The 24,340-nt window shown below is 50.9% G+C and overlaps 12 protein-coding genes across 12 annotated transcripts; 4 read left to right on the top strand and 8 right to left on the bottom strand.

Moving 5' to 3' along the window:
* Window positions 1–133: 133 nt before the first annotated feature.
* Window positions 134–954, bottom strand: MET14 (adenylyl-sulfate kinase; the record flags this gene model as incomplete). The annotated part of the gene is made up of 4 exons (XM_076629087.1): window positions 134–264; window positions 333–537; window positions 616–776; window positions 843–954. 4 exons carry the CDS (start codon window positions 952–954, stop codon window positions 134–136), a joined length of 609 nt encoding a protein of 202 aa, XP_076490734.1.
* A 549-nt stretch (window positions 955–1,503) lies between these two features.
* Window positions 1,504–2,588, top strand: JCM6883_001492 (class I SAM-dependent methyltransferase; the record flags this gene model as incomplete). Its single annotated transcript, XM_076629086.1, has 5 exons — window positions 1,504–1,679; window positions 1,747–1,826; window positions 1,889–2,317; window positions 2,382–2,432; window positions 2,494–2,588. 5 exons carry the CDS (start codon window positions 1,504–1,506, stop codon window positions 2,586–2,588), a joined length of 831 nt encoding a protein of 276 aa, XP_076490733.1.
* Window positions 2,589–2,705: 117 nt separating this feature from the next.
* POP4 (RNase P/RNase MRP complex subunit) lies at window positions 2,706–3,964 on the bottom strand (the record flags this gene model as incomplete). Its single annotated transcript, XM_076629085.1, has 5 exons — window positions 2,706–2,887; window positions 2,956–3,057; window positions 3,121–3,374; window positions 3,441–3,706; window positions 3,830–3,964. The coding sequence occupies 5 exons, from the start codon at window positions 3,962–3,964 to the stop codon at window positions 2,706–2,708; spliced, it is 939 nt and encodes a 312-aa protein (XP_076490732.1).
* A 132-nt stretch (window positions 3,965–4,096) lies between these two features.
* JCM6883_001490 (CaiB/BaiF CoA transferase family protein) lies at window positions 4,097–5,777 on the top strand (the record flags this gene model as incomplete). Its single annotated transcript, XM_076629084.1, has 8 exons — window positions 4,097–4,135; window positions 4,213–4,246; window positions 4,308–4,386; window positions 4,448–4,671; window positions 4,729–4,839; window positions 4,897–4,997; window positions 5,063–5,256; window positions 5,315–5,777. The coding sequence occupies 8 exons, from the start codon at window positions 4,097–4,099 to the stop codon at window positions 5,775–5,777; spliced, it is 1,245 nt and encodes a 414-aa protein (XP_076490731.1).
* A 1,807-nt stretch (window positions 5,778–7,584) lies between these two features.
* JCM6883_001489 (uncharacterized protein) lies at window positions 7,585–9,021 on the bottom strand (the record flags this gene model as incomplete). Its single annotated transcript, XM_076629083.1, has 2 exons — window positions 7,585–8,928; window positions 9,001–9,021. The coding sequence occupies 2 exons, from the start codon at window positions 9,019–9,021 to the stop codon at window positions 7,585–7,587; spliced, it is 1,365 nt and encodes a 454-aa protein (XP_076490730.1).
* Window positions 9,022–11,821: 2,800 nt separating this feature from the next.
* JCM6883_001488 (uncharacterized protein) lies at window positions 11,822–12,604 on the bottom strand (the record flags this gene model as incomplete). Its single annotated transcript, XM_076629082.1, has 1 exon — window positions 11,822–12,604. The coding sequence occupies one exon, from the start codon at window positions 12,602–12,604 to the stop codon at window positions 11,822–11,824; it is 783 nt and encodes a 260-aa protein (XP_076490729.1).
* Window positions 12,605–13,324: 720 nt separating this feature from the next.
* On the top strand, window positions 13,325–15,288 carry JCM6883_001487 (uncharacterized protein; the record flags this gene model as incomplete). Its single annotated transcript, XM_076629081.1, has 8 exons — window positions 13,325–13,471; window positions 13,542–13,598; window positions 13,662–13,734; window positions 13,799–14,170; window positions 14,233–14,317; window positions 14,381–14,480; window positions 14,540–14,950; window positions 15,016–15,288. 8 exons carry the CDS (start codon window positions 13,325–13,327, stop codon window positions 15,286–15,288), a joined length of 1,518 nt encoding a protein of 505 aa, XP_076490728.1.
* Window positions 15,289–15,932: 644 nt separating this feature from the next.
* Window positions 15,933–16,312, bottom strand: JCM6883_001486 (Tim10/DDP family zinc finger protein; the record flags this gene model as incomplete). The annotated part of the gene is made up of 2 exons (XM_076629080.1): window positions 15,933–16,023; window positions 16,116–16,312. The coding sequence occupies 2 exons, from the start codon at window positions 16,310–16,312 to the stop codon at window positions 15,933–15,935; spliced, it is 288 nt and encodes a 95-aa protein (XP_076490727.1).
* Window positions 16,313–16,813: 501 nt separating this feature from the next.
* JCM6883_001485 (RPA3 domain-containing protein) lies at window positions 16,814–17,494 on the bottom strand (the record flags this gene model as incomplete). Its single annotated transcript, XM_076629079.1, has 6 exons — window positions 16,814–16,881; window positions 16,944–16,966; window positions 17,058–17,134; window positions 17,205–17,270; window positions 17,334–17,374; window positions 17,446–17,494. 6 exons carry the CDS (start codon window positions 17,492–17,494, stop codon window positions 16,814–16,816), a joined length of 324 nt encoding a protein of 107 aa, XP_076490726.1.
* A 325-nt stretch (window positions 17,495–17,819) lies between these two features.
* Window positions 17,820–21,356, bottom strand: JCM6883_001484 (magnesium transporter CorA family protein; the record flags this gene model as incomplete). Its single annotated transcript, XM_076629078.1, has 6 exons — window positions 17,820–18,025; window positions 18,093–18,272; window positions 18,341–19,171; window positions 19,234–19,318; window positions 19,386–19,706; window positions 19,779–21,356. The coding sequence occupies 6 exons, from the start codon at window positions 21,354–21,356 to the stop codon at window positions 17,820–17,822; spliced, it is 3,201 nt and encodes a 1,066-aa protein (XP_076490725.1).
* Window positions 21,357–21,937: 581 nt separating this feature from the next.
* MRPL25 (mitochondrial 54S ribosomal protein mL59 MRPL25) lies at window positions 21,938–22,540 on the bottom strand (the record flags this gene model as incomplete). The annotated part of the gene is made up of 2 exons (XM_076629077.1): window positions 21,938–21,985; window positions 22,055–22,540. The coding sequence occupies 2 exons, from the start codon at window positions 22,538–22,540 to the stop codon at window positions 21,938–21,940; spliced, it is 534 nt and encodes a 177-aa protein (XP_076490724.1).
* A 236-nt stretch (window positions 22,541–22,776) lies between these two features.
* JCM6883_001482 (F-box protein) lies at window positions 22,777–23,995 on the top strand (the record flags this gene model as incomplete). The annotated part of the gene is made up of 2 exons (XM_076629076.1): window positions 22,777–23,137; window positions 23,208–23,995. The coding sequence occupies 2 exons, from the start codon at window positions 22,777–22,779 to the stop codon at window positions 23,993–23,995; spliced, it is 1,149 nt and encodes a 382-aa protein (XP_076490723.1).
* Window positions 23,996–24,340: the final 345 nt, after the last annotated feature.

Genomic DNA, 24,340 nt, shown 5'->3' with positions numbered 1-24,340 from the left:
GAGACGAAAGTGAAGACTGTATATAGCGTAGTCATCTGGTGTTGCATGCGAAGTTTAATGGCCCAATAAGCCTTATTCTACAAGTTTTGGTGAAAGGTGTCTATACAAAGAGAGCCGAGGTTGACGAGGAGGATTAGATGAAGTTGTTCTTCTCGAGGTAGTCGACAATGATCTTGACTCCTCCGGGGATATCGACCTCGTTGGTCTTGATGTGGAGTTCAGGGTTGGAAGGGGCTTCGTAAGGAGCCGAAATACCGGTGAAATCTGTGAGAACCGTCAAAAAAACTTTGAATAAGCTCAGTTCCGAGATCATTCGAAGTAACGCGATTCACCTTTGATGACACCAGCACGGGCCTTCTTGTAAAGACCTTTAGGATCACGCTTCTCGACTTCCTCGAGAGGGGCATCGACGAATACTTCAAGGAAGGGGATCTTGGATTCTTCGTGGATCGAACGAGCGAGTTGTCGGTCGGCGAGGTAAGGAGAAATGAAAGCGGTGAGGGTGGTAGTGCAGGAAGAAGCGACGAGTTTGGCGACCTATAGAAAAACGAACAGGAAAACTCGGTCAGGTTTTGACATTTCTCGCGGAGTAGGTGAGGGCTTGTTGCGACTCACTTCACCAACACGACGGATGTTCTCCTCTCGGTCCTTAGGGGAGAAACCGAGATCCTTGTTCAAACCGAATCGAACGTTGTCACCATCCAAACGGAACGCCCTCTTTCCCTTTTGCAACAATTCCAATTCGAGAGCGCAAGCGAGGGTCGACTTTCCGGAAGCTATATCACAAGGTGAGCTTGCCAGTTACCTCACGGGTCGATAGAAGGAGAAGAGAGGGAATTTACCAGAGAGACCGGTGAACCAAACGGTGACACCTTTTTGACCAGTGAGCTCAGATCGTTGGTCTTGCGAGACACCTTCGTGCCAGACGATGTTGGTAGCAACGGGAACAGACATGGTAAGTTCTGGAAGTTGCGAAAGTTGAGGGATTCGAAAGGTCGAGTTTCAAGGTCAAGAAGAGGCAGAGTTGACGGGACGGCGTAGAAGAACAAGAGCTTGGCATAGTCAGCTCGTTATCCAAAGTCTCGAAGGTGTGATTGAGCCAAGAGAGCTGATCGAAGTGAATCCGAGGAAGAAAGATGAAACTTCCGGGGGACGGAGAGGGACTGGCTCACAAGGTAGGGTGAGGAGTATAAAGGTCTGTGGTAGTTTCTCGAGGTCGAAGCCGGTAAAGCGAACGCGATGAAGGAAGGAGAAGTGAATGATCTGCAAAGCACGCAACGGCGCTCCGAGATATTGCTTCCTCTCCGAGCGTCCAGAGCGCGTCTGACTTCGATATACCTGTGTACCATGGTGTGAATCGATTTATGGTACAGTCAGCGTAATTCTCTACAAAGGATCTTTCTTTGAACATTTTCGAGGAAGCTCTCTCCCCGAATCCTTCTCTCGTTCTCGACACTCAGCTCCGCCGCACCCACTTCTACTTGAACAGACTTTCGACCGACCATGGCATCAGAAGCGCTCAAACAAGCGATGGCAGATCTCGCTTCATCAGGCGAAGCACCCGACCTCTCGTCTCAGTCCCTAGCTCCCTCGAAACTCGGCACGAAACAGCACTGGGACGATGTATACGAACGCGAAGTGAAGATGTTCAGGGATATCGGAGATGAGGGAGAAGTTTGGTCAGTCAACTTTTCCTCATCTGTCTTGCCTCAGGCCTGTAGCTGATGAGCGCTCGTTGATGTGAAGGTTCGGCGAAGATTCAGCTCAGGATATGGTGGAATGGGCAGAAGAACATTTCCCTCAGACCGAAGGTCGGATATTAGACGGTGAGCTTTCTCCCTTCCCTTCTCCTCTTTCATCGCTGACTCCCTACTGCTTTTCGACCTAGTCGGCACTGGTAACGGACAACTCATGTTTGCGTTCTCTTCGGCGGGATACACTTCTCTGACCGGCGTGGACTACTCGCCTCTCTCGATTCAACTCGCTCAATCAATTCTCGAATCCCGCCTATCCGCCTCTACAACAACAGCAAGCGCCGCTGCTCAAGATGACGATTCTGAGGATGAAGATCATCACGAACAACCGACTCTGAGCTCACCACCACCAAATTTCTTTACGGCAGATATCCTCGAAGTCGCACTCGACAAACCCGTTTCAGGCGTAACTGGGGAGACATGGGATCTCATCACGGACAAAGGGACGTATGATGCTGTCTGTCTGAGCGATGAGACGAGGGAAGGAAAGCGGTTGCAGGATTTATACGTCGAATCGATTGCGAAATTGCTGCAGAAGGGAGGGATCTTCTTGATCACTTCTTGTAAGCCTTCCGCTTTGTCCTTCGCATGTATATCCCTGGATCAACGTCACGGCTTCGCTGGTAGGTAATTGGACGCAAGCGGAGTTGGAGAAGGCGTTCGTGAATGACAAAACTGGTGAGTTTCCGTCTTCAACGCGCGTGTCATCTACTCTCTCTGACCCTCTTCTGAGCGACAGGTCTCACCGTGCACTCGAATGTGCCGAGGGCGAGTTTCCAATTCGGAGGAAGTACAGGGTCATCAATCACAACCGTAGCTTTTGAAAAGCAATAATTATGTTCGATCGTGTCAAGTACCCAAGCGCTTTCTCGACTTACTCACTGCAGATTCCCGAACATCCGAGTGTTCGATTCACCTTGGATAGGATTGAGATTGCGTCTAGAAGAGCATTCAAATCAATTCTACCCCTCCAGCTCCCGTCCCAGCTTTCCATTTCCTTCCTACTCGTTCCGCCGATCTATACGCGAACGAGTCTCCATAGATGTCGAACGACAGTTCTTGTTGAGCTTGCTGAGCTTTCTTGGGGTCGAGAGGTAAGACTATTGTAAAGATTGAGTTTTGTTTCGGTAAAACTGTAGGGAGCGGCAGGAGAGTTAGTCATCGGCGATAGTGTCGACTGGAGAACGAAGAGGAGGAGTACCTTTGACCTGTGATTTTGGCGTGACGATCTTGAACGTTCCCTGGGTTTCCTGAAGGACAATCCCTTGAAGGCCGACGAGGGAAGGATTCTTTGCTCGTTTCACTGCGTGCGAGCGATGTGAGCTATTTGATCGCGGTCATGAGCCCGTAGAGCGCAGAGACTGACCACTGAGGATACAACCGACGAATTCTGCCTTGACCAGTTTCGTTTGAATCGTCACGACATTGATTGAGAGAGCCTTTGCTGCTGCCGGAAAAGGTTCTGTCCGTGATGGAAACGTTGGTAGCGGGATCGAGGTGGCTGATAGAGTGGCTGCTGCCGAAGGCGAAGATGGAGCTGAAGGAATCTCGATCGGAAGGGCAAGAAGTTCAGCCATATAGCCGAGCCAGAGGTGATGCACCGGCAGGACGGCAGCGTAGCTATATCGATACATTCACACAAGGTCAGCACATCAGAACGTGGTAGAGTAGGGACGTTAGACTGACTTGACAGAACCAGCTGCATCTTTCCCCCTCGAAGCTCGTTTCCGTTTCCCCATCAATCCGCAATCTCCTTCCCTGAACCTCTTTGTTCGTTTCTTCTCCTTCTCCTTCTCGATCACTGCGAGTTCCGCTTTACGTTGATCTGAAACTTTGCCTTCTGGCGGATCGAGTTGAAGTAGTTTCCCTGACAAACGTTCTTCTGCGACTTGAGTCGGGATCTTGAGAGAGTCGAGGTATGGTTGCGTTTTGACAACATCTTTTGGGTCAAGCTACGTAGGTTGGAGAGCGGTAAAGAGGTCAGCGACTCGTTTTGACTTCGAGACCAGTTTCACCTCGCTGTCTTTCCGTACGTGTTGCTCGAAACCAGTCTGGGCGAGAAAGTAGACGCTTACTTTTCTCTTGATCGATGGAGGTAATGGAGCGTACGGATCCCATGCAGATCTTCGAGTTTTTGATGAAGCTGCTTTCGAAGTCGCAGGGTCGTTCTGCTGCTGAATAGTTTGCTTCTTGGGTAGTGTTGAGGACATCTGTGTCCGTCTGTCGCGGCGTCAAGTCGAATGAGATGCGGTGGGAGGTCAGTAAGCGAAAGTTCGGTGGGAATCTCTTTCAACCTCTACCTCTCCTCACCTCTCCCCGCCTTTCACTTGAAAGTAATCCAGATGAATACATTGCCTCTTCAAGGTATACGCGTCCTCGAGGTGAGCTTCCTTGCCCCTCGTTCTTTCCCCTCTTCCCCGCCGGAACTTGACGAACTCTTTCCTCGGCGACTTTGCAGCTCGCAGGCTTAGCTCCTGGACCCTTCGCCGGTAGTGTGTAGACCTCATCTCCCTCCCACGTATTCTTCCGAACTAAACGGGTTCACTCTGCCAGTGGTCTTGGCTGATTTCGGTGCCGACGTTGTTCGAGTTGACCGCGCAGACGCTGGTTTCAACGTTGATGTCCTGACTCGGTGAGCACCTCCGAGACATCTCTTGAGATTGGGGGTGACTGACAACCTATTCGGAGCTCAGCGGTAAACGATCAATCGCAGTTTCGCTCAAAACGAAAGAAGGAATCTCTCTTCTTCGCAAATTACTGTCCCCCTCCGGAGGAAACGACGACCTATGGCGTGCCGACGTTCTGATCGACCCTTTTCGCCCGGGAGTACTTGAACGGATTGGGCTTGACCCGAAGGAGCTCATTGAAGCGAATCCGAAATTGATCGTAGCGAGATTGACTGGATTTCGTCGTGAAGGTACGCCTCTCTCGCTCACAGCTTCGAATTAGAGCTGACCTTATTCTCGTCGAGTAGGTCCCTATAGTAGCATGGCCGGACACGACATCAACTACGTAGCTCTTTCGGGAGTTCTCTCGATGCTCGGACGTAAAGGCGACAAGCCTTACTTTCCTGCGAATCTCCTCGGTACTTCGGGCTCCTTGCACGCTAACGAAGAGTAAGCTGATATTGTTACGTGGACAGCGGACTTTGCTGGAGGAGGAATGATTGCGGTCTTGGGAATTCTCGCTGCGGTAATCGAGCGAAGTCGAAGCGGGAAAGGTCAAATCGTCGAGATCGACATGGTGCGCCGTCTTCTTCGTCACCTCTCGTGAACCGTTCCGCTAATCCTGAGATGCTGGTCTGACAGGTCACCGGCACTCGCTACATCTCGTCGTTTCCCCTCCTCATGTCTAACCCGTACCTCAATCTACCGTTATGGAGTCAGCCTCGAGGTGAGAACTTTCTCGACGGGGGTGCTCCATGGTACGATGTCTACGAGACGAAAGATGGCAAATTCATGAGTGTCGGAGCTCTCGAGAATCATTTTTACACGGAATTCCTGTCAGTCTTACGCCCTCAGCATCCTGCCGTGCTCACACTGACTGCATGGTATGTTTAGGTCGACATTGACTCGGTCACTCCCTTCGACCTTTACTCTCCCAGCTCCTTCTCCGTCAGATCAGCTCGAACGTTCAACATGGCCCGCCCTCAAATCCTTCCTCACCTCCGCATTCCTCCTGAAAACTCGTCAAGAATGGACAAACATCTTCCTCGGAACCGAAGCGTGCTGTGTCCCAGTACTTTCGAAGGAAGAAGTAGATTCTGCCGGAAGAGGGAAAGACGAACCAGAAGTCTCGCTGGATGAGGACGAGGAGGCTAGAGGAGGAATACCTGATCCAGCTCCTAGGCTCGTCAGAACCCCAGCGGGAACGGAAAAGGCCGCATTGGAGAAGGTGTTTCTCGAACCGGGAAGAGACACGAGGGAGATATTGGAGCAAGCTGGACTGGGAGGTGAAGTTGATGCACTCAGTAGAGCAGGGGCGATATCGCAAGGTGACGAGCCAGTCAAGTCAAAGCTGTAGTGATCTGCCTTGGTGGAATGAGCTTGCTACACAGAGTGACCCATCTCCAAACGACACGCGAGAGAGATTCTTCAAGCTCGAGCTCCACCACTTCATTCGGGTGGCAGCACACGATTTTCTCGTGCTGAAAGAGCGACGGAACGAAAATCAGATATCCAGCTTGCAGACCATGTGCGCAAAACGCAAGTACGTGCAAACCGAGAATCGTCTCAAAAATTCGAGTTCGACGGTTTTCGTTCCGTCCCGCCGCGCTCTTTGCTGCTGTTCTAGGGAAGGACAAAAATTTACCCCCGGCTACCTTCGACAGACGGCAAGGCGCTGTCAAAGGCAAAAGAGAAGATTGGGCCGAGCAGGGAATTGAACCCTGGACCTCTTCCAAGCGACCAAATGAAGCCCTAAGGAAGAATCATGCGACTAGACCACACGGCCTTACATGTTAGCAGTTTCAACATTGCGTACAAGTCCTAGTGGTAGTATAAACGCAGATCCGCACCTCCGAGACCAAAACCGCAAACTCTTGTTAGTCATTCCGTCTCCTTGTTGTCGTTCGAGGTGGCACAGGGCATCTCGACAACACTCGAATGCAGACGAGTTGGCGAAAGGAGCGCCGCGCAAAACGAAGGACAGAGTGTCGCAGCGCATTTCGCATCGTCGCACTCCTTCACGGTCACCGCTGCGTGCCGCACAGTCTCTCTGCGGACTTCTCCTTATAGCTTCAGCACTTGCCAAGCAAGTTCTGACTACGCAACGGGCTCCAGCTGGATCTTCCATTGGCCGTTTCTACTCGTCCTCTCCTCCCGATAGTCTTGAGCTTACTCCGAGCAAGAACTCCGTCGGATCCCGATTCTGTCTCTAGCCACCTGATGTTGTCGGAGTCGGGCGCACAAACAGTGAAGCGCGACATGTGAGGAGAGAAATCGTGATCCTCGAGCCTGTCGCAGCAAAAAGAGAGACGCTTCGCATTCGTCGTTACGAGATGCAAAAGATCAACTCGCCCAATGTGGGGCTCGAACCCACGACCACCAGATTAAGAGTCTGGTGCTCTACCGACTGAGCTAACCGGGCTTTGTTCGTTGCAGTGCGGGTCAAAATATGCGTACAGATAAACGGCCGCAAGTAGGATCTCATCTCGGACTGTGCTTCAGCTCTGTTGACCTCGTATGCCTCGTATAGGGCTGGCAAGCTGTATCAATTTGTGTGCGATACCTCGAAACGCCAGAAGCGCGGCTCAGGCTACTTTCGCAGAGCTTCACTCATACTCGACTCTTCACTCTTTCGTTCGCAGAATCATCGCGTGCTGAAGCAAACGAGTCGAGAAGTGACGAGAGCGCTTGTGAGACAAGAGCGTCGAGTAGTAGTACAAGCATCGAAATTCTGCCCGACGGAAAATGTCAGGAAAGTGCTCGGGGAGAAATCCAGAGGTCAGGAAAGCTCTGAGGAAAGTGGAATCTCTGAGAGGGCGCTTTTCTTCTGCCTTTTTGCCCCCCCTGCGACGCCTGACCGGGTCAAGCGACAGACTGTCAGAGTACTGGACACCGCAGGAAGACTCAAGAACGGGAAGAACCAAAACAGAGCACGGTGAAGCTTTGCCAGTTCCTTCAGACTCTTCCTTGTCGCCCTTCCTTCCGCTTTTTAGGCCCGCTGACCCCTTGCAGACGTGCAGTGCCTTTGAGTCAAAACTCCGAGTGCGGTAGCAGCCGGAACGTAGAAAAGATGGCTCGGTCTGTAGTCGTCAAGGCGCGAGTTAGCAATTCGAGCTGAAGTCGAGAATACTCACTCTCAAGCTCCGTTTGAACGCAAAAAAGCCTTACAAATCATAACATCGGTCACAAGCGCATAGTTCGCTTTCTATGAATTTCTTGGTGTAGTAGTTCCTCGCCTCCTTCGCTTCTTCCTCCCACTCCTGCGTTACTCCAATCGCTCTGACCGCCGAACCTTCAATCTTCACTCCTTCCCTCACAGCATCCTCCAAGAAATCAAACAATCCCTCCCCGCTGAACTCTGAAGACCAGTCAGGTAGGATCCAGTCGGGATGCGGCCCATATTCTCGCATATCTTCGATCCAGCACGGTCCCATCTCGCGAACCCGAGTTCCAATAATCCCTCGTACATTGTTAAAGAGGATCGATTTGAGCGATTTGAGCTTCTGGGGACCAGAGATGAGTTTCGCAAGTTCCTCAAGGGAGACGCTTGCGTGCTGAGAGAAAGCGAGGCGACGGGGAAGGGGGAGAGAGCGGAGGGAAGTGTATAGCGAAGGGGAGACACTCGAAACGGTTCCTCCGAGCTCCAACTCTAAAAGGTTCGGGAAATTCTTCAACTTTTCGATCAAACTTCCTCGTGAAGGAGGTCCGCTTGTCATCAGACGGTTGAGACTGAGGGCTCGGATGAGGTTCGGACCGTGTACGTGGTCGAGGAAATCGTAGAGACGGGATCCGGTCGACGTGTCGCGAAGGTAGATAGCGTGGAGCGGAACGAAGATGTTGATAAGTTGATTGACCGATGTTGGAGTCGCACTGAGGGGTCCGCTGAGGCCGATCTTATCGATTTTGGTATGAATGGGGACAGGTTGGATTTGATCATTTGAAGTGGTGAGCTCGATAGAATCGGAGGAACGGCGTACAACTAGTATGAAACCGTGAAGTTCATGGTAATGTTGTAGAGAACGGTACGAGGCCGGATGGAAAGGGTCACGGAGGGAGATAAAAGTCGAAGAGAGGCGAAGGGTTCGGAGGTTCGGGAAGGAAGTGGCCGCAACGTCGGACTCCAGGACGAGACGAGCGATTCGATCCGTTCCGGCGATGGCCATGTCCGTGACTTGTACGAGGCACTTGAACAGTTCCTTGACACGTTCGTTCGAAGGCGATTGAGGATCCTCGATTTCGCAATCCAACTCTCGGCTCCGTTCGTGCGGTACGATACTAACGCCGAATTCCCTCGTGTACGCCGCAAGTTGAGGTCGATTCTGAATGTAGTCACAGAAGGTTTCGAGGTCTTCGTACGAGCGAACGTAGAGAGATTCGAAAAGAGGTTTTTGTTGAAATGGGAAGAGCGATCGAGATAGAGGATCCACCAGGGGGGTACTCGAGTGTTGTACGCGGTCGAAGATATCCTCGAGGAGCTCGGGAGGTAATTGAGAGAGGTGATCGATGTTCTAGAGAGAGGGAGAGAGAGAGGAGAAAGTGTGAGGAGGAACAACTTGACCTTGTTTCAGTGGGAGACTGACCTTGGGAGTACTCATAGCCATCCTAACCGTAACTCGGCGTAGTTCCTTATTGACTCGGGGGAGGTGGTCCGGTTCAAAGTGAAGAGAAAGAGGGAAGAGAAGCGAGGCGGACTCTTATTCCTCTACCCCTCACTCGACAATCGTTAGCCTATCCCAGGAGCTCGATAAAGTATCTATAGAGTCTACTCGGCGCGCCTCCGCTCATCAAAGTGAGTTCTAGCACCGATCTCTTCTTCTCCCACTTTTCTCATCTCGGAACTCTCCTCGTTCGGCCCTCTCGAGCTTGTAGAGGCTGACTGAAGCTCCAGTGTGCTAAAAAGACTCGAATCCATGCACTTCAAATCGTATCGGATGATTGTGTCTCTCCCTTCGAGTTCCGCTGCTCCTCCCTCTCGCTCTCCCTCTTCCACCTCGTTCCCTCTCTCGAAACTTCCGCTTGAGCTCATTCGACTCATCATCGAGTTCACTTCTACATCTCGATATCACTGTTGGCAAACGTACGAATCCCGACAATTGACACTCTGCTCCCTCTGCCTCGTCTCGAAACTATTTCACGAAATCGCGAAGCCCCTCCTCTTCAGAGTAGTCAGCATTCACTTCGACCAACCCTGGCAATCGTGGAAGGCGCTTAAAGCAGGAGGAGGACATCTTGCCGCGGTGCAGGAATTCATACTCGAGAAAGGCTTCCTTTCGGCAGGCTCGTTCGACCTCAGATCAAGATTGTTTGAACTCGATTGGCCTCGATTCACTGGTTTACGCCTGCTTGCCCTCAAATGTTCTGGTCATACAATCGATCTTGCCAAACTGGCTGTTCTGCCGAGTAAGTTTCGCTGTCTCGCTTAAGAGGTTTCTTGCTGATCTGTTTGCTTGCTACTCTAGAATTGAAGACGTTGCGCATCTCGCAGGCAAAACTTTCGTCCTCCACTTCCTTCGTCCTACCTCACCTCCAAGTGCTCGAACTCTCCTTTTTAACAATTACGCAACACGACCTCCTTTCTTCCGCCTCCCTCCCCTCTCTCCGAGTGTTTGCCCATCTCCGACAAATAGGATTTACCAAAGACGCCCCATTCATGACTCTGGCTTCTCTTGCGCCTCAGCTCGACCTGATCTCGCTTTCACATGAACTCATCGCCTACATGAAACCTGAGCTACTAGAGACGCTGAAGCCTATCACTCTGTGGGACACCTACCTCCGCTACCTTTCCGTCAACTCAGATGCAGGCGTGGACTTCCCTCCCCTCCCGTATCTTCGAATCACCGGCGGACAACCGACGAATGAAGTGCTCGATCTATTCAAGCGTACACCAAGTCTTCGCCCCGCCGTCCTATACTTTCCGCTCAAGAGAGAGAGAATGGTTGGCGAAGATGAATGCGACTCTTTCCCGACAATTGCGGCCGAGTTTGAAGGACTCGGAATCAAGGTTATTCGTGAGGAAACCAACTTGAAGTGGTGTCTCGACGGCAACATCTCGACGGATTTTAGGAGGAGGATGGAAAGGAAGAGTGTGGGGAGAGGTACAACGGAGTAATCAGGAACACAGCGAGTACGATGATGCGAAGGAGCATCGGACTCCAAGCGAGGAGGAGAAGCTTTGTACGGTTGTTCTCTGTCCTTGTGCTATTCATGTTCTTGTTGAGCTGTGCTTCTATCTCAATGGTGCCCTGCGTACACTCGGTGAGAAGCGAGGAGTTCAATCTCCCTTGTTGCGAAAACTGTCAAGAGAGTGTAGCTTGCTCTCTCAATTCTGGGCCGAGATCAGACGCGAGCACAGAGACATCACAGCTATCAAAGTAGAGTCGGAAGAAGTCATTCGTGTCGGACTTAAGCGTGAAGAAGACGAGACGATTATACTCGAGCAAACTCATGCGAGTCAGAGTCACGACGCTTGAAGCTCGACGACGAAAGCCATCGTCGCAGGTCCGTCTCGGACTAGCAAAGAGGAGTATGTACAAATAAACAGGCCTAGGGAAAGTGAGCAAAAAAAAAAAAGTTTCCACCGACGAGGTAGCTGACTAGCGAACTTTGAGAGATAGATGAACACTCACCAAGCTCGCGTCCTCTGTTCGACAAGAATTGATAGCTCGCATGCACTGCTTGAACGGTTAACCCGGCTAGCAGAAGATACATCCGATTCAACTAATCGTTGATTTGTCCGTTTGCACGAGCAAGTCGATTAGAACTGACAATTCACGAACAGACGCGAACTCTTGAAAGAGGCGCAGCTAGACGCTATTGATCCTTAGGGTAATCATCGATGAATTCCCGAGACAAGAGGCAAATCCGTTACAGGTTCGCATGAGGGCGAATTCGGTGCAAAACGCTGTTCAATTGACGGATGCTAGATTCTTACAAGCAAGCAAAAAGTGCTGCACAGACTTGCGATTCTTGCGACTTATTCCGCTTCCTTCTTTGGCTCACAACTTCAACGACGACGATCATGCTCGTGCCCTTTACGACGAAGACTCGCTGCACACGCTGGGATCGAGTAAAAGGAAAGTGATTTCGGAGCTCAAGAGAGACTATATACGAGGATAGTGTCTGAGTGGGTTCTGAGAAAGAGGGGAGGCAGTGAGTAAACAAGAGAGCCGGAGAACGAGAGATAGGATGGAACGACGATGAAGAAGGATTGAAATGGGTATGCGAGCAAGAACAAAACAAGTAAGATTGTAAGACAACATTGATGAATAGGAGTGAAGCTGCGAGACGAAGAGAAAGGCTGTATGTACACTCTGAAGGGGGGAGAGAGAGATCGTATCAGGTTAGTCGGAAGTTTCGCAAAAAAAAAAAGTGTGAGGAAAGTTCGAGCACTCACGATCACGACTAGTCTTTCGACGCAGCTTCTTCACTGTCCGTCAAAGAGAACCTCCTAATACCATCCGTCGATTCGTCGAGTACCGAAGACTCTGCCGTGCTCCTTCCATCGTCGTCGTCCGAGTTTCCACTTTCTTCTCCTTCCTCCTCCTCCTCTTCGCTCTCGTCAAAGAAGCTCTGCCTCCTTCCTTTCGGGAACGGCGTCGAAGCGTAGGTTTTAGTTGGACGGAAGGGAGCTTCTTGAATGCCTGCGACCGAAGTTGGCGAACTCGCGAATGGTGTCGTTGCCTGAGATCCGACGCCAATCACGTCTGGTCGGACCGTATCGTCGAGCTCTTCGAGAGGTGGTGCGGGGAATGCGGAAATCTTCAAGTCGTCGAGTTTTGGCAGGAAATCGGGACGAGCGGTCGAACGGGAAGAGCGACGGCGCGCGAGAAGCGACGTCGGCGGCGAACAAGGTTTCGGAACGCTCTGAGGACAAGTCGCAGGACGGTGAGTGAGAGAAGGAGGAGGTATCGAGAGCAACGAGGGAGAGTCGACGTTCGAAGACGAGGATTCGGAAGTTTCGGCCGATGAATGCGAAGGGGAACTCGATGAAGAAGAAGGAGGGAACGTCGGAGAAGGAGGGATGTCTGCAGTCTCCGGATCGAATCGGGTTACGGCAGGGGTGATCAAGTGGTCGCTAGCAGAGTTCCTCAAGGCGCTGGGACGTCGTGGAGGGAGCGGTCGAGGGTTCCGGTCGAGTGCAGGGTTCCAAGAAGAATTCGGTGAGGTGGAAGCGACTGTCGACATGGTTACAACGAGGAGGCACAGATGCAGCGCTGAGGTTGTATTGTCGAGTCTTTTGGTTGATAACGCCGGAAGGAGGGGAAGTGGTGAGCGCGGGGGACGAAGAAGGAGTCCCTCAAAAAACTCAAAGTCTTCCTCGACACCGACGTAACGTTTTCACATTTATTCACTGGATTGTACGCGACCGTTCGTCACTGTAGGGCGCCGAGCGGAGCCAGTTAGAAGGCATAAAGTTACTGTATGTCTTGGGAGGGGACGTGTGAGTAACCGACATAGTAAGCTCCCTCTATGGCGAAAAGAACTCCACGGCGAAGGTTATGTTACCGCTTATGTCCGAAAATCACGCCTTCGCGAATCCTCTTCTCTCCAGCGCCAGCTTGTCTCTTCTCTTCTGCCCTCCCCCGACAATCTTCACGATCAACCTCGACAACCTTGTAACAACGCCGTCGCCTCTCTCGGCCAACAGCCTGTCGACCTGAACCCTTCCCTCGCCCTCTCGACTCTCTCTCTTTTTGCGATGTGAATTTCAGTCAACATTGAACTGGAAGAGGTCTTAGAACAGATTGATGAAGGCTATTCCAACGTGACTAGCTCAGCTGCTCCTGCACATTCCTGTCGTTCGTGAACTCGTGACTCTGGTCGAGCAAATGAGCACCCTTTAGGCTTCCCGTCTCTTATCCTTCCCTGCTCCTCGCTCTCCCTCCCTCGCAATCTTACCACATCATGTCTGCAACACTCAGCAAGACCAACTACGCTACCCACCGTCACTCCCTTTCGATTATTCCTCAACTCTCGGCTCCCCCAATTCTCTCGACTCGGGGTCAACGCGCTCTTCACCGTCCTCCTCTACTCAAGTGTTCTCTATTCGAGGTTAGAAACCGATTCCACGCGACGATCTACCCCCTAACGCAGAAATTGACGTCTCTTTGCTTCGATTCAGAACCAATTCGCCGACTCTAACCCGCGTGGCTATATCAACCTTGGTGTTGCAGAGAACGTGAGTCTAGACGAAAACAATCCACGTCTCGGTAGTAGCTGACCTCGTTCGCTTCGCTCAAAGTCCCTCTGCGTCGAATGGCTCATCGATTATTTCGAAAAGAACTTCAAGCTCGACTACAGCGACTTCACATACGGTAAAGCCTACTTGACTCTAGTGCAGAGCTCTCAGGGCTGATACCCTGTCACGGACGATGGTAGGTACTTCGCTTTCCGGCTCGAACCGACTTTTTGCCGCTCTACGTAACCTCTTCGACCAACACTTCCACGCCCTACGCCCTGTTGAACGAGATCAGATCATCACCGGAACGGGTGCATCGACCGTGATTGATTTACTCGTGTCGACGATCGCCGACGAGTCGGAAGGAATTCTCGTCGCTCGCCCTTTTTACAACGGGTTCCAAACTTCGTTCGAAGGTAGGAACGGAGTCAAGGCAGTCGGGGTCGAGTTGAAAGAAGGAACTGAAGCGACTCCTGAAGCCCTCGAAGCGTTTGAGGAAGAACTGAAGAGGAGCGAAGCGAACGGGATGAAGATCCGCGCGATCATGATCTGTAACCCTCATAATCCGCTCGGTAAGGCTAAAGTTCTCTCATCAATGTATCGAGGCTTCAAAACTGACTGACGTGATCAATAGGCTTCTGCTACCCTCGCGAAACTCTCATCGCTTACGCTTCTTTCTGCGAGAAATTCAATTTGCATTTGATCGTCGACGAGATTTAGTATGTGCAGTCTCCCTTTCACATTCCACGACCGGGCTCTAACGAGTCTCTTATCCATAACAGCGCTCTGTCGACGTTCAAGACTTCTCACGAGGCCGTTCCCTTCACTTCTATTCTCTCGATTGATCCTCTCGCCGAAGCTCACTGCAACCCTTCGCGCATCGTGAGTTCGCCCTCTCTTTCTTCCCGATGTACAACTTACTGACTCTGTGCTCGTTCCAGCATCTCGTGTATTCTGCATCGAAAGATTGGGGCGTCAACGGACTTCGACTCGGCGTCCTCGTTTCTCAATCGAACCCCGATTTGCACACCGCGATGGAATCCTCCTGTCTCCTCATGAAGATTTCCTCTGCGTCCGACATCCTCTGGTCTTCCCTCCTACTCGACCCGATCGCGCTCCCTCAATACTTGGAGATGAACCGTTCGAGACTCGCGAAAGCCTACGCGAGTGCCGTCGAATGGCTCGAGAAATGGGACATCCCGTACAGACCGAGTTCGGCGGGTCATTTCGTCTTTATCGATCTGAGACGTTACCTACCGGAAAGGTCGAGCGAAGATGGAAGATACCTTGAAACGGGAGTTGAAGGAGAAGAAGAATTGGCAAAGATCTTTTTGAGGAACGGAATCAATGTCGTAAGCTGCTGTTACGCTGTCTCCCTCGTTAAAGAGCATCACTGAGCTCTTCTTGACGTTGGCAGGCTCGAGGTTCGGCGTACTCTCATCCTACTCCTGGGTTCTTCCGATTGACCTTCACCCTCCGACCCGATTACTTCAAGATCGGACTCTCTCGATTCGAACAAGCTCTCAACCTTCGCTCCAACTCTGATGCTCAAGTCGAAAGCTCGGGTGTCGACTTGATGGAATCGATGAAGAAAGTCAACCTCGTCGAGGTAATCGATTCAGACGACCTCGACTTCAAGGGGTTTGGTCATTCCGAAGGGAGACGAGTCTTGATAGACTCTTGTGTCTAGTGTAGTCCGTCGAGTTAGTTCTGTCAGTTGTTCTATCGTGTTTCGTTTTCGTTTTCATTCTCGCTCGTATTCCTTAGCTTACTATATCTGCCTTCGATGTGTACCTCTTATGGTCTGTGTGACATGATACTGGTAATCTGGTTCTTCCTTTTCGTGCCTCGGACAAAGTTCCGAGAAAGAATCGCGATTAGCATTCCTTTAGTCCGCTTCGCAAGCTCGTAAACCTCAAGGGCGAGTTATGACACCGCGCTCGCAAGATCTGAGAGCACCCCCCACGAGTGATCTACCGTCTCGTCCGCACCAACGACGCCTTAACTGAGGACGAGGAAACGATTTTGCGAAAAAGGGTGATTGATTTTCTTTTCGAAATAAACATGCGAAGTTTTGTACAAGATAGGATAACGAAGGGAGGGGTGTGCGGTGGATGGGGTGATTTGCGAGGGGTGTGGGTGGTTGTTCTACAAGAGCTTCTGAATAGCTCGTTTTCGTTCATATTGTCGCGATCCAAAATTTCGCGATTTCCGTTTCTTTCTTCCCTTCTACACGCTCTCCCTGCCCCTATCTCGAGACGCTCTCATGTACTGCTCCTATTCTCTATCCTGATTCCCCTTCTCCCTGTGACTCGAGTTGAATAATCACGAGTTTTACATTCCTCCAACTCCTCGACCGGTCGCTTGAGCTGCCTGTAATCGTTCTTGGACCTTCTCGTTGACCGAGAAGTACTTTCCAACACATCTGCACACCACATCGTACCATCCAGTCCGTCGTTAGTTCCCTCGATGCTGAAGTGAGAGATGGGAGAGGCAAGGGGAGACTAGAGACTCAACCGATCAACGCAAACTCCTTCGCCCTTGTTCAATTCGGGTTCGGAATACCTCGTCGAGATGCATTTCGCATGACACGAGTTTACGATCCGACCAAACAAGTCGGAAACGGCTTCGAGTTCCATCGCGGCTTCGGCTAGACGGGCTTGATCCGGTTGTCCGGCGGAGGCAGAGGGTCGCGAACCGAATAGAGAGGCCATTGTAGGTGTGAGTGGATCGAGTAGGTGGGGTTTCGAATGGGATGAGATGATGGAGGGATTCGAAGAGATTTCTCTCTCTCTCTTGTACTGTTCACTGCGTCACCAATTCGACCTCCTCTACTACTCCAAGACTGCTTCCAAGTATCTCGCCCATTGTCAAGCTTTCGCTCGGAACAGGCCCCGTAGCTCGCTGAGTCCTCTCCGTTTTTCTGTTCTCCCCCCTCCTCCTTCAGCGTCGAATTTTGTATCCCTTCGAGGTTCTGCTCCACGGTAGAATCACTAGAAGGGATGCTTACGGAACGACGCGAGATTCTTTTTCCTCTTTCCAGTAGCTGTAATGCAGAAACCTGAACTCTCGAATTCTTCTCTCGAGCGATATGCAGAGAGAGGTCTATTCGGTACATTTTTCATTGATACACGGGTAACCAGGGGCACAGCAGGAAGGAAGGTTTGCGAGCTAAAGAGAGAAGGGAGGAACGACAAGGAAGAGGAGGAGAGAATCTATTCTGAAGGGAAAACTTCTGGAAGCGTATGACTTAGTTCGACCACTTTGTTCGCCAGGTCGAGATCTACCGCACGACGAAGATCATGTCAGTATCGTCTTCGTGGGGGAAGAAGAGCTCGTACGAACCCAAACTGTCTCCGAGATTTTGTCTGTTTTTCGAAAAGAAAACGAAAACCGTGAGAAATCAGCTTTCTTTGTCACGTTCTTTCGCCGCAGGCAATAGAGAGGGTTGTTACGTACGAGATAAGTTCATGGATCTTCATATCCCCTTCGTACTTTCCAATCGTTTCGACGAAAGTATCTTGAATCGCAGTTTGCTGTAACCAACCCCCGGAGATTAGCTCAAGACGGACCACAGTCTCATGCTATCATACGAGTGGTCCTTACAGGATCTAGTCGGACGGTGATTTGTCCCTTGTCCGTAGTCTCGAGGATCGCTTCATCGTCGGTCAACTATCGTGGTTCTCTCAGAACTTCAGCTTGCGGAAAGTAAGCTGAAAGCAGTGAGGAACCCACAGTGATGACCTTTCCAACTACCCTCACTACTTGTCCGGGTTCTGAGGATAGACAAAGGAGCGATTCGGATCAGATGGAGGGAACGCGTCGGGATGAGAGAGGAGGAACGCACGACAGTCAGCTAGCTTGGCAGCGTTCATTCGAGGAGTAGGTCGATCCATCGCTGCGTGCTGGCGAGAAGAGAGTGAAGTGAAGATGAAGAAAGCGCAAAAGTTCGCTCGTCGACGCGAATCGATTCTCTCGGGTAGTCTCGAGTCTCGACACGCAACGGAATGCGAAAACTGAACGATTGCGATGAATAATGCGAAGTGGATGCGACAAGTAACAACAAAAATCGAAGAGCGCAAAGTAGTAAACTCGGTAAAACAGAAAATATCGAAAGTAGAGGGGGTATGAGTAGCGGAGAGGAGGGTACACTGTGGAAGATTAGACGTAGATGATATAATTGAGATGGAAGAGTGTATAGCGGGGGATAGGGGGAGAGAGTCAAGAGATGATATGACCACGAATTTTGAACTTTCGACGAGTCGAACGGAAAATGCACCAAATGATGAACCAAACGAAACACATGACGGTGAATACGAAACAGATGACGGCGCCGAACCAGTTGAACGGGGATCGAGAACCGTCGGCACGGAGATGGTACTCTCGATCTCCGTTGTGAGGGACTTGAACGTTTTCACTGAATAAACCTATGTGAATCGTATTCGGACATTATATTACTGTCGAGAGACCAATATAGAGAGCGAAGAGACTCACCAGTGACGGCAGAAAGAGGAAGAAAAGTAACGGTAACGATTGTCAAACGAACAATGTTTTTCGTCAATTTGAGTTTCGTGGCGTTGAGATGCATGCGTAGCATGCCTTGATACGTAGGGTGGTCGTGGGAGAGTACAGCGTCGTAGTAAGAGATCGATTGATACATGGCGAGAGTGTGATCTGTGAGATCAGAAACCCTTTCGAAAGTCAGCCTCAGGCCATCGCTTTCGAGAATCTTCGGAACTCACCGAATAAGTCACCAATATAGACCGAAATGTCGTGTTTGCCGTCTTGTTTGAAGAGTCCCAACTTGGCGTCGGCCATAGTTCTCTTCCTCAACCCTCTCACGACATCCCTCTTCGGTCCCAACAATCGACTCAACCCCGTGACGAGTTTCCGCATATCCGTAATTCGATTCAACATGACTCGATTATCGAACCTATCGTCTCGTTTCGATCCTTCTCCTCGATGTCGTTTATCGTACGAATTCTTGTCGTGTTGAAACCGAGTTGGCGCTAATCGAGTCATATCGATCCCGGTATCGCCTCCGATCGGATACAATTCGATCCCTTGATCGTCTGCCAACATTGCTTTCTCGACGATTCGATCCGTTCGAAGTCGAACCGCGATTCGAGCGGGCAAGATTCGAAGCATTGGAACGGGTAATCGAATCGAAGGGACGAAACGACGATACGAGCTCCAAGACCCAACTCCGGAGAGTGAAGTCGTGGTAGACGTCATCTTCCTCCGCAAACGAGTTGAAACTTTGATCGCGGAGAATCGGGAGGTTGTTAAATCGATATCGAGTTCTTTCTTGACGTCTTCGCTGGGAGTTTCAACCGAGATTCCAACGATCTCGTCTTGATAGGAGTCGTTGGAACTGTCGGTAGGTCGGAGAGGATCGAAAGCCATAATCATCGAGTTGGGTTTCTTCTTCTTGTATCCGAATTTACCGCTAGGGAGATGAGTGAGTGGATCGGAGAGGAAAGCACTGATTTCGTTGGATTCTCCTTCGATAAAATCGATTAAGGGGAAGAAAGAGTCGACGATTGAATCCATGAGAGAGTAGGCGATCCAATCTGCGCGAGACGCATGAGAATTAGCGAGACTTCTTCTCTGCAGATGACCAGGAGAAGCTCACGAGAGGAGAAGTTTCGAGCGACACCAAACTGTTGCAGTTTACCTTGCACTCTTTCGATATGTTGATCAACCGGCTCAAAGTGAAACTGCAAGGGAGAGAAGAAAGGAGATCAGTTCAGCAAGACTTTTACGACTCAAAAGAGTCAGACATACCGAAATGATACCATCTCCAAACACGACGAGGTACAAATTGATCGCTCCGACTCCGACACCTTCGACTCCCTCTTTCCCTCCAACTCCCTCAACAATATCTACCCTACCTCCCCTTCTCCTCTGACTCTTCTCGTCGGAATTTTCTTCACTCCCGTTCATACTCGAGGTAGGTGAAGGATCTGGGGATGTGTACTTGAAGTAGGATTCATCGAGAGCTCGATAGGCGATGAAATAATATCCGAGAGCTGGGAACGATTCCAGTTTCTCTCGAGTTTCTTGATGCAGGATATCTTCGATCGTGAGAGGATGTAGAGGGAGATACTGTGTGAGAGAGTTTCGAGGGTCAGCCCGACAAATAACCAAGGCGAAGAGGAAAGATGACTTGGAACTGACCTTTCTCAATTCTCTCATGTCTGCGACAGTTGGACACATTACGTCCAACCACCAAGCCGGTCCTTTCTCCATCGCCCGATTCTTCCCAAACCTTTTCTCCTCTGCCCTCGCTGCCCTAATCTCCCCTCGCAATTTCCTCAACGTCGAAGGACCTCCTGCTACTCCTGGGGTGAAAGCTGGGGTCGCTGGAGCCGAAGAAGACTCGTTCGTCGAAGCGAGTGGATCGGTAGAAGAAGGAGGAGGGAAATAACTCGCTTCTCCTCCTGAAGCGGCACTCGATCCAACTCCTAAATCACCTCCGATCCCATCTTCCTGTCTCCTTTCCAACCAGAACTGTTGCAGTCTCTCGAGAGTCGGCGCGAGAGTAGTCGCATTCAGTAAATCAAAAACGGGTACGTTCGAAGGTTGTGAAGTCGAAGTCGTTGGTTCGATCGGAGTTTGCGCGCTGGTCGGAATTCCTCCTCCTCCTCTTGGCATGGTGAACGAGTTGCGTCTCGAAGGGTGCGTCGAGCCGGAGAAGAGATGGGAAGGATAGGCTAGTTCAGGTCGAGCGAGGTGAGGAGTCAAGAGTGTGAAATGAGGAGTCGGAGGATCCCATTCGTCGTCGGAAGAGGAATCGTCATCGGACGAAGAAGACCCCGAAGAAGAATTCCTCCAGAACCTCCATCCTCCCCAGGTCGAACTCGAACGAGTAGAACCTGCCGTCGATGATTTCGATGAACCACTCGTTGTCGAACTCGAACTCGATGATGAACTCGACGAAGACGAAGACGACGCAGAAGAATGCGAGCCCCGTCTCGGTCTCCTACGACGAACCTTCCTGAGCGCATGTTTCACTTTCGAACGAGCTGAACGACTAGATCTCCCCGTTCTTCCCGATGCGACCGATTCAGTTCGTTTCCTCCTCCTTCTTCGATGTTTCGGAGCGGGAGTGTACAGAGGATGAGGCTTCCGTTTCTCCCGAGGAAGATGGTGATGAGGTAGTCGGACTCCTGGGAGTGCTTCGTCTTCAGAATGGTAAGAAGATGAACGAGATCCTTCACGTCGAATCGAATCTGCGATGTCGGCTTCTCGAGGAACTGCGGCGGGACTGTGTGAAGAATTGTGTTGGAGGATAGGTTTGAGAGTGAATGGAGTCGAGGAGGGTAGTTGAGCGGGAGTGGGATTAGGGGAACTCGTCAAATCGAAATGAGTTTTGAGTCGAGGAGAAGCGGCCGAAGATAACATTGACCCGGCGACGGAATCACCCCGCGGACGCTTCTGTTGAATCGCTGGTGTTGGAGAAGGAATCGCTAGAGCTGGTGCCGGTAGTTCGAGGAGAGGAAGCGGTAAATCGATATGATCAGGTCGAGGAGGTCTCGCCGCGAGTGCCGCCTCAATCGGTGAGATATCCCCGAGCGAATCGTCCTCCTCCTCCTCATAAGTTTGGTTCGCGATATCCCCTTCCAAACTGTCCCTCACGTCCTGTTGTTCTGCCGCGTTCCTCGCATCGTCCAACTCTCTCCTTTCCCTCTCCCGAAGTTCCTCCTCTGCTGCCAGGTTTGGCAGGTTCGCGAGTCCCAAATCGCCCTCATACATTACTGCTATCCCATTCAGTCGTGCCTATGTCCTAGTTGGTGAGGAGGAGAATGACCTCGTCGAAAAAGTGTTTGTTGATCTTTCCGATTCTGCGTCTCTATTACTAGCAGAGGATGTCAGGGCACTCCGATAGTGTACAAGGCATATGTACGGACTCACTTCAGTGATCACCTCTACACGAACTGGAGATCTCCTTTTGAGGGATTTGAGCCGCTAGTCTGGAGGACGGAGAAGAGCGCGGCGATTCGGGTCGATGTTATGGATATGCCACGGTTGAAGGAGTGATGTCTCGTGCCAGCTTGAGCGAGAAAGTGAGTGAAAGTGAAGTGAGGAACGTTCTTTGTCTGATCTCTCCCTTTCCAATTTGACGTCCAAAAATACCTCATACGAGTGCGAGCAATTTGCGTCTACAGCAGTGTTCGTATGCTAGGATTGCAACGAGATTGTCAAATCGTACAAGCGCATTTGATTTCGCGAGATTCGCAAGATTTCGCAGCAGAACTCGAGGAGCAAAACAAACTGCAAGATGCATTGGTAGGAGATAGCGATAGGAGGGTGATAACGACGAGTGCAACAACAATCTAGAAAGGTAGTGCCGGTTTCGCCTTGACTCTCGAATCAGCGTTCGCCTGCGAAAGAGGATGAGAATCAGTTTTAGTTCTTTCGCAATCAACGAGCAAAAGAGACGCAGAACTGACCTTTTTCCACGCTTGAGCTTTCGCGTCTGCACCTTCCAACAGTCTCTTGAGATCTGCGAGCCTCTGTTCCTTCTTTCGTTCCCAGATTTTACCCTTGAACGCAGCTCCTTTCCTCCCTGAATACGGTCCCGCTTTCTCCATCGCCAATTGATCCAGGATCCTCGTTTCCGGTACATGTCTCGAACCTTTCAACAACCGTTGTTGTTCATTCGTCGGGTTCGAAGGGGAAGGAAGGGAAGTCTTGATAAAGGGAGGAGGGAGAATCTCTTGAGGTAATCCATACATTTCCGCTTCTTTCCTCAGTTCCTTCTGTCGGCGAATGGAGTATTTCGGTGCAGTCCAGGATTTGGCTGAAGGGGAGGACTTGGAGGGAGCGAAAGGGTTGTTAAGAGACGAGAATCGAACGGGAATGATTTCGCCGGAGGAAGAGAGGGAGGTAGGGTTTTCGCGAGCGAGGAACGAGAATAGAGGTGTTCTGCGGGCCATCGTCTTGGCGGATACTAGTCTTGAGCTTGACATGTTTGAAGAGATGAAGGTTTTGGTGAGAGAGTGAGAATCAACGGAAGCTCCTCTCTTCTGCTCCTTACCACTTCATTCGAACCACAGAGCATACGCAGAAAGTGTGTACACCCCTCCTGACGGCTTCCCGCCTCGATTCAGAACACTTTCCAAGCGGATCCATCCTCTCGTTCCCTCCTCCTCTCCAAGATCCGACGTTCAACATGAAGTTCAGCAACCTCCCTTCCGAACTCGTCACGCAGATCTTCTCTACAGGATTAGAGCAATCCGATCTCGCCTGTATCGTTCGAACGAATCGCTTATTCCACGAACTCGCTCGACCTCTCCTCTACCGATCCGTCACCTTCCATACTCTCGAACAATGCGAGCAATTCGTCGCTTGTGACAGGAGAGGAAGAAGCCTCGTCAAAGCGGTCAGTATTGTCGGGAAGAAGGATCCGTGGGAAGAGGAAGATTTGGATGTCGTTGCGACATCGTTCAACCTTATGAACCAAGCTGAGAGGGGTGCACAAGAGGCAGGATGTGTCAAGAAATTGTTACAGGGCGGACTCGTCCGAACAGAGCGTAAGTCAACTCACTCAAACAGAATCAATTCTCTGTGATCGAGTTGAATCTTTTCTTCTCTCCCATTCAGAACTCGAGTCGATTTACATTCTGAACGTACTCGAGAACCCGAACGAGCTCTTACGACGTGGTTTCTCGGTCTCTCCTCGCAAGTTCACTAATTTGACCACCCTTTCGATCGTTTCTCACCGAGGAGGATCAAACCTCTGGGACGAAATCCTCACCGTTTGTCCCTTCTGGAAACTCGAATTCTTCACGATCTGTGAGATCACTACGATCGATAGATCCGTTTCTTCCCCCGTCAATGCGGACCCAACCTCATTAGCTCCAACTTTCATGGCTTCCTCAACCCTCGATTTCGCGTTATCGACTACTCTCGTCGACCTCCACACCATTGAAGATACGTTGGGACTCAGCGAACTACTCTCTGCGTCTCCTCTCAAACTCCTCGTTTCTCCTCGTTTCAATTACCTCTACCCAACTGACCCCTTCTCCCATCTCTCGATTATCACGAGCGACTCTCCCCTCGAGCTCTTCACGGTCGACGCCGTAGTCCACATCTCTTGGAAGCTCAACGTACCCGCTCAGATCGATATCATCTTCGACGACCTTTCTCAAGCGGCGAAAAATCCAGCTCTCAACCTTCAATACCTCGCTCTTCCCGTCGAACTCCCCACGTTATCCCAGAAGCATCGCGAGGTTATCAACGAGCTTGGAGCACGTGAAGTCTGGGTAGACTACGAAGGACCGTCCGGTTGTTCACTCGTACCTCCTAAATTCCTCGAATTCGTTACGAAACGTCAGAAACGTCAGAAGAAGTTGAAGGAGGAATCGAAAGCGAAGTCGAGTCCAGATTGAGGCGAAGAAGATGAAAGGCGAGGATGGCAGAACTAGGTAAAGAGAGGAGGGAAATCGATGCAGCGTGATCGGATTTGGTTTTGCAGTTCTGATAATCGCTTTTACTTTGCAATCGCTGTCGTCTATTCCTTTATACACCGGTATCGGCGGTGAGCAAGACACATCGATAGAAGCGTGAGAGGGTTCCCGCTTGGAGATAGATGAGAATTTTGTCGAGGTTGAACGTTCAATCGAAGGACGGTCGCCGCTGAGAGCCCTCCATCGCTCTCGCTAGACGTTTCTCGGTGCGAGAGATTGAATACTGTGATCGTTTCGAAGCATGCTTCCGGTAGGTCTACTGCTCTT

This window comes from Sporobolomyces salmoneus, assembly GCF_050403485.1.
Source record: "Sporobolomyces salmoneus JCM6883 DNA, S_salmoneus_JCM6883_v1_ctg4, whole genome shotgun sequence".
In the NCBI taxonomy this organism is placed as follows: domain Eukaryota; kingdom Fungi; phylum Basidiomycota; class Microbotryomycetes; order Sporidiobolales; family Sporidiobolaceae; genus Sporobolomyces; species Sporobolomyces salmoneus.
Note: the sequence above shows the minus strand (reverse complement) of the source record. Positions and strands in the feature narration are given on the sequence as shown.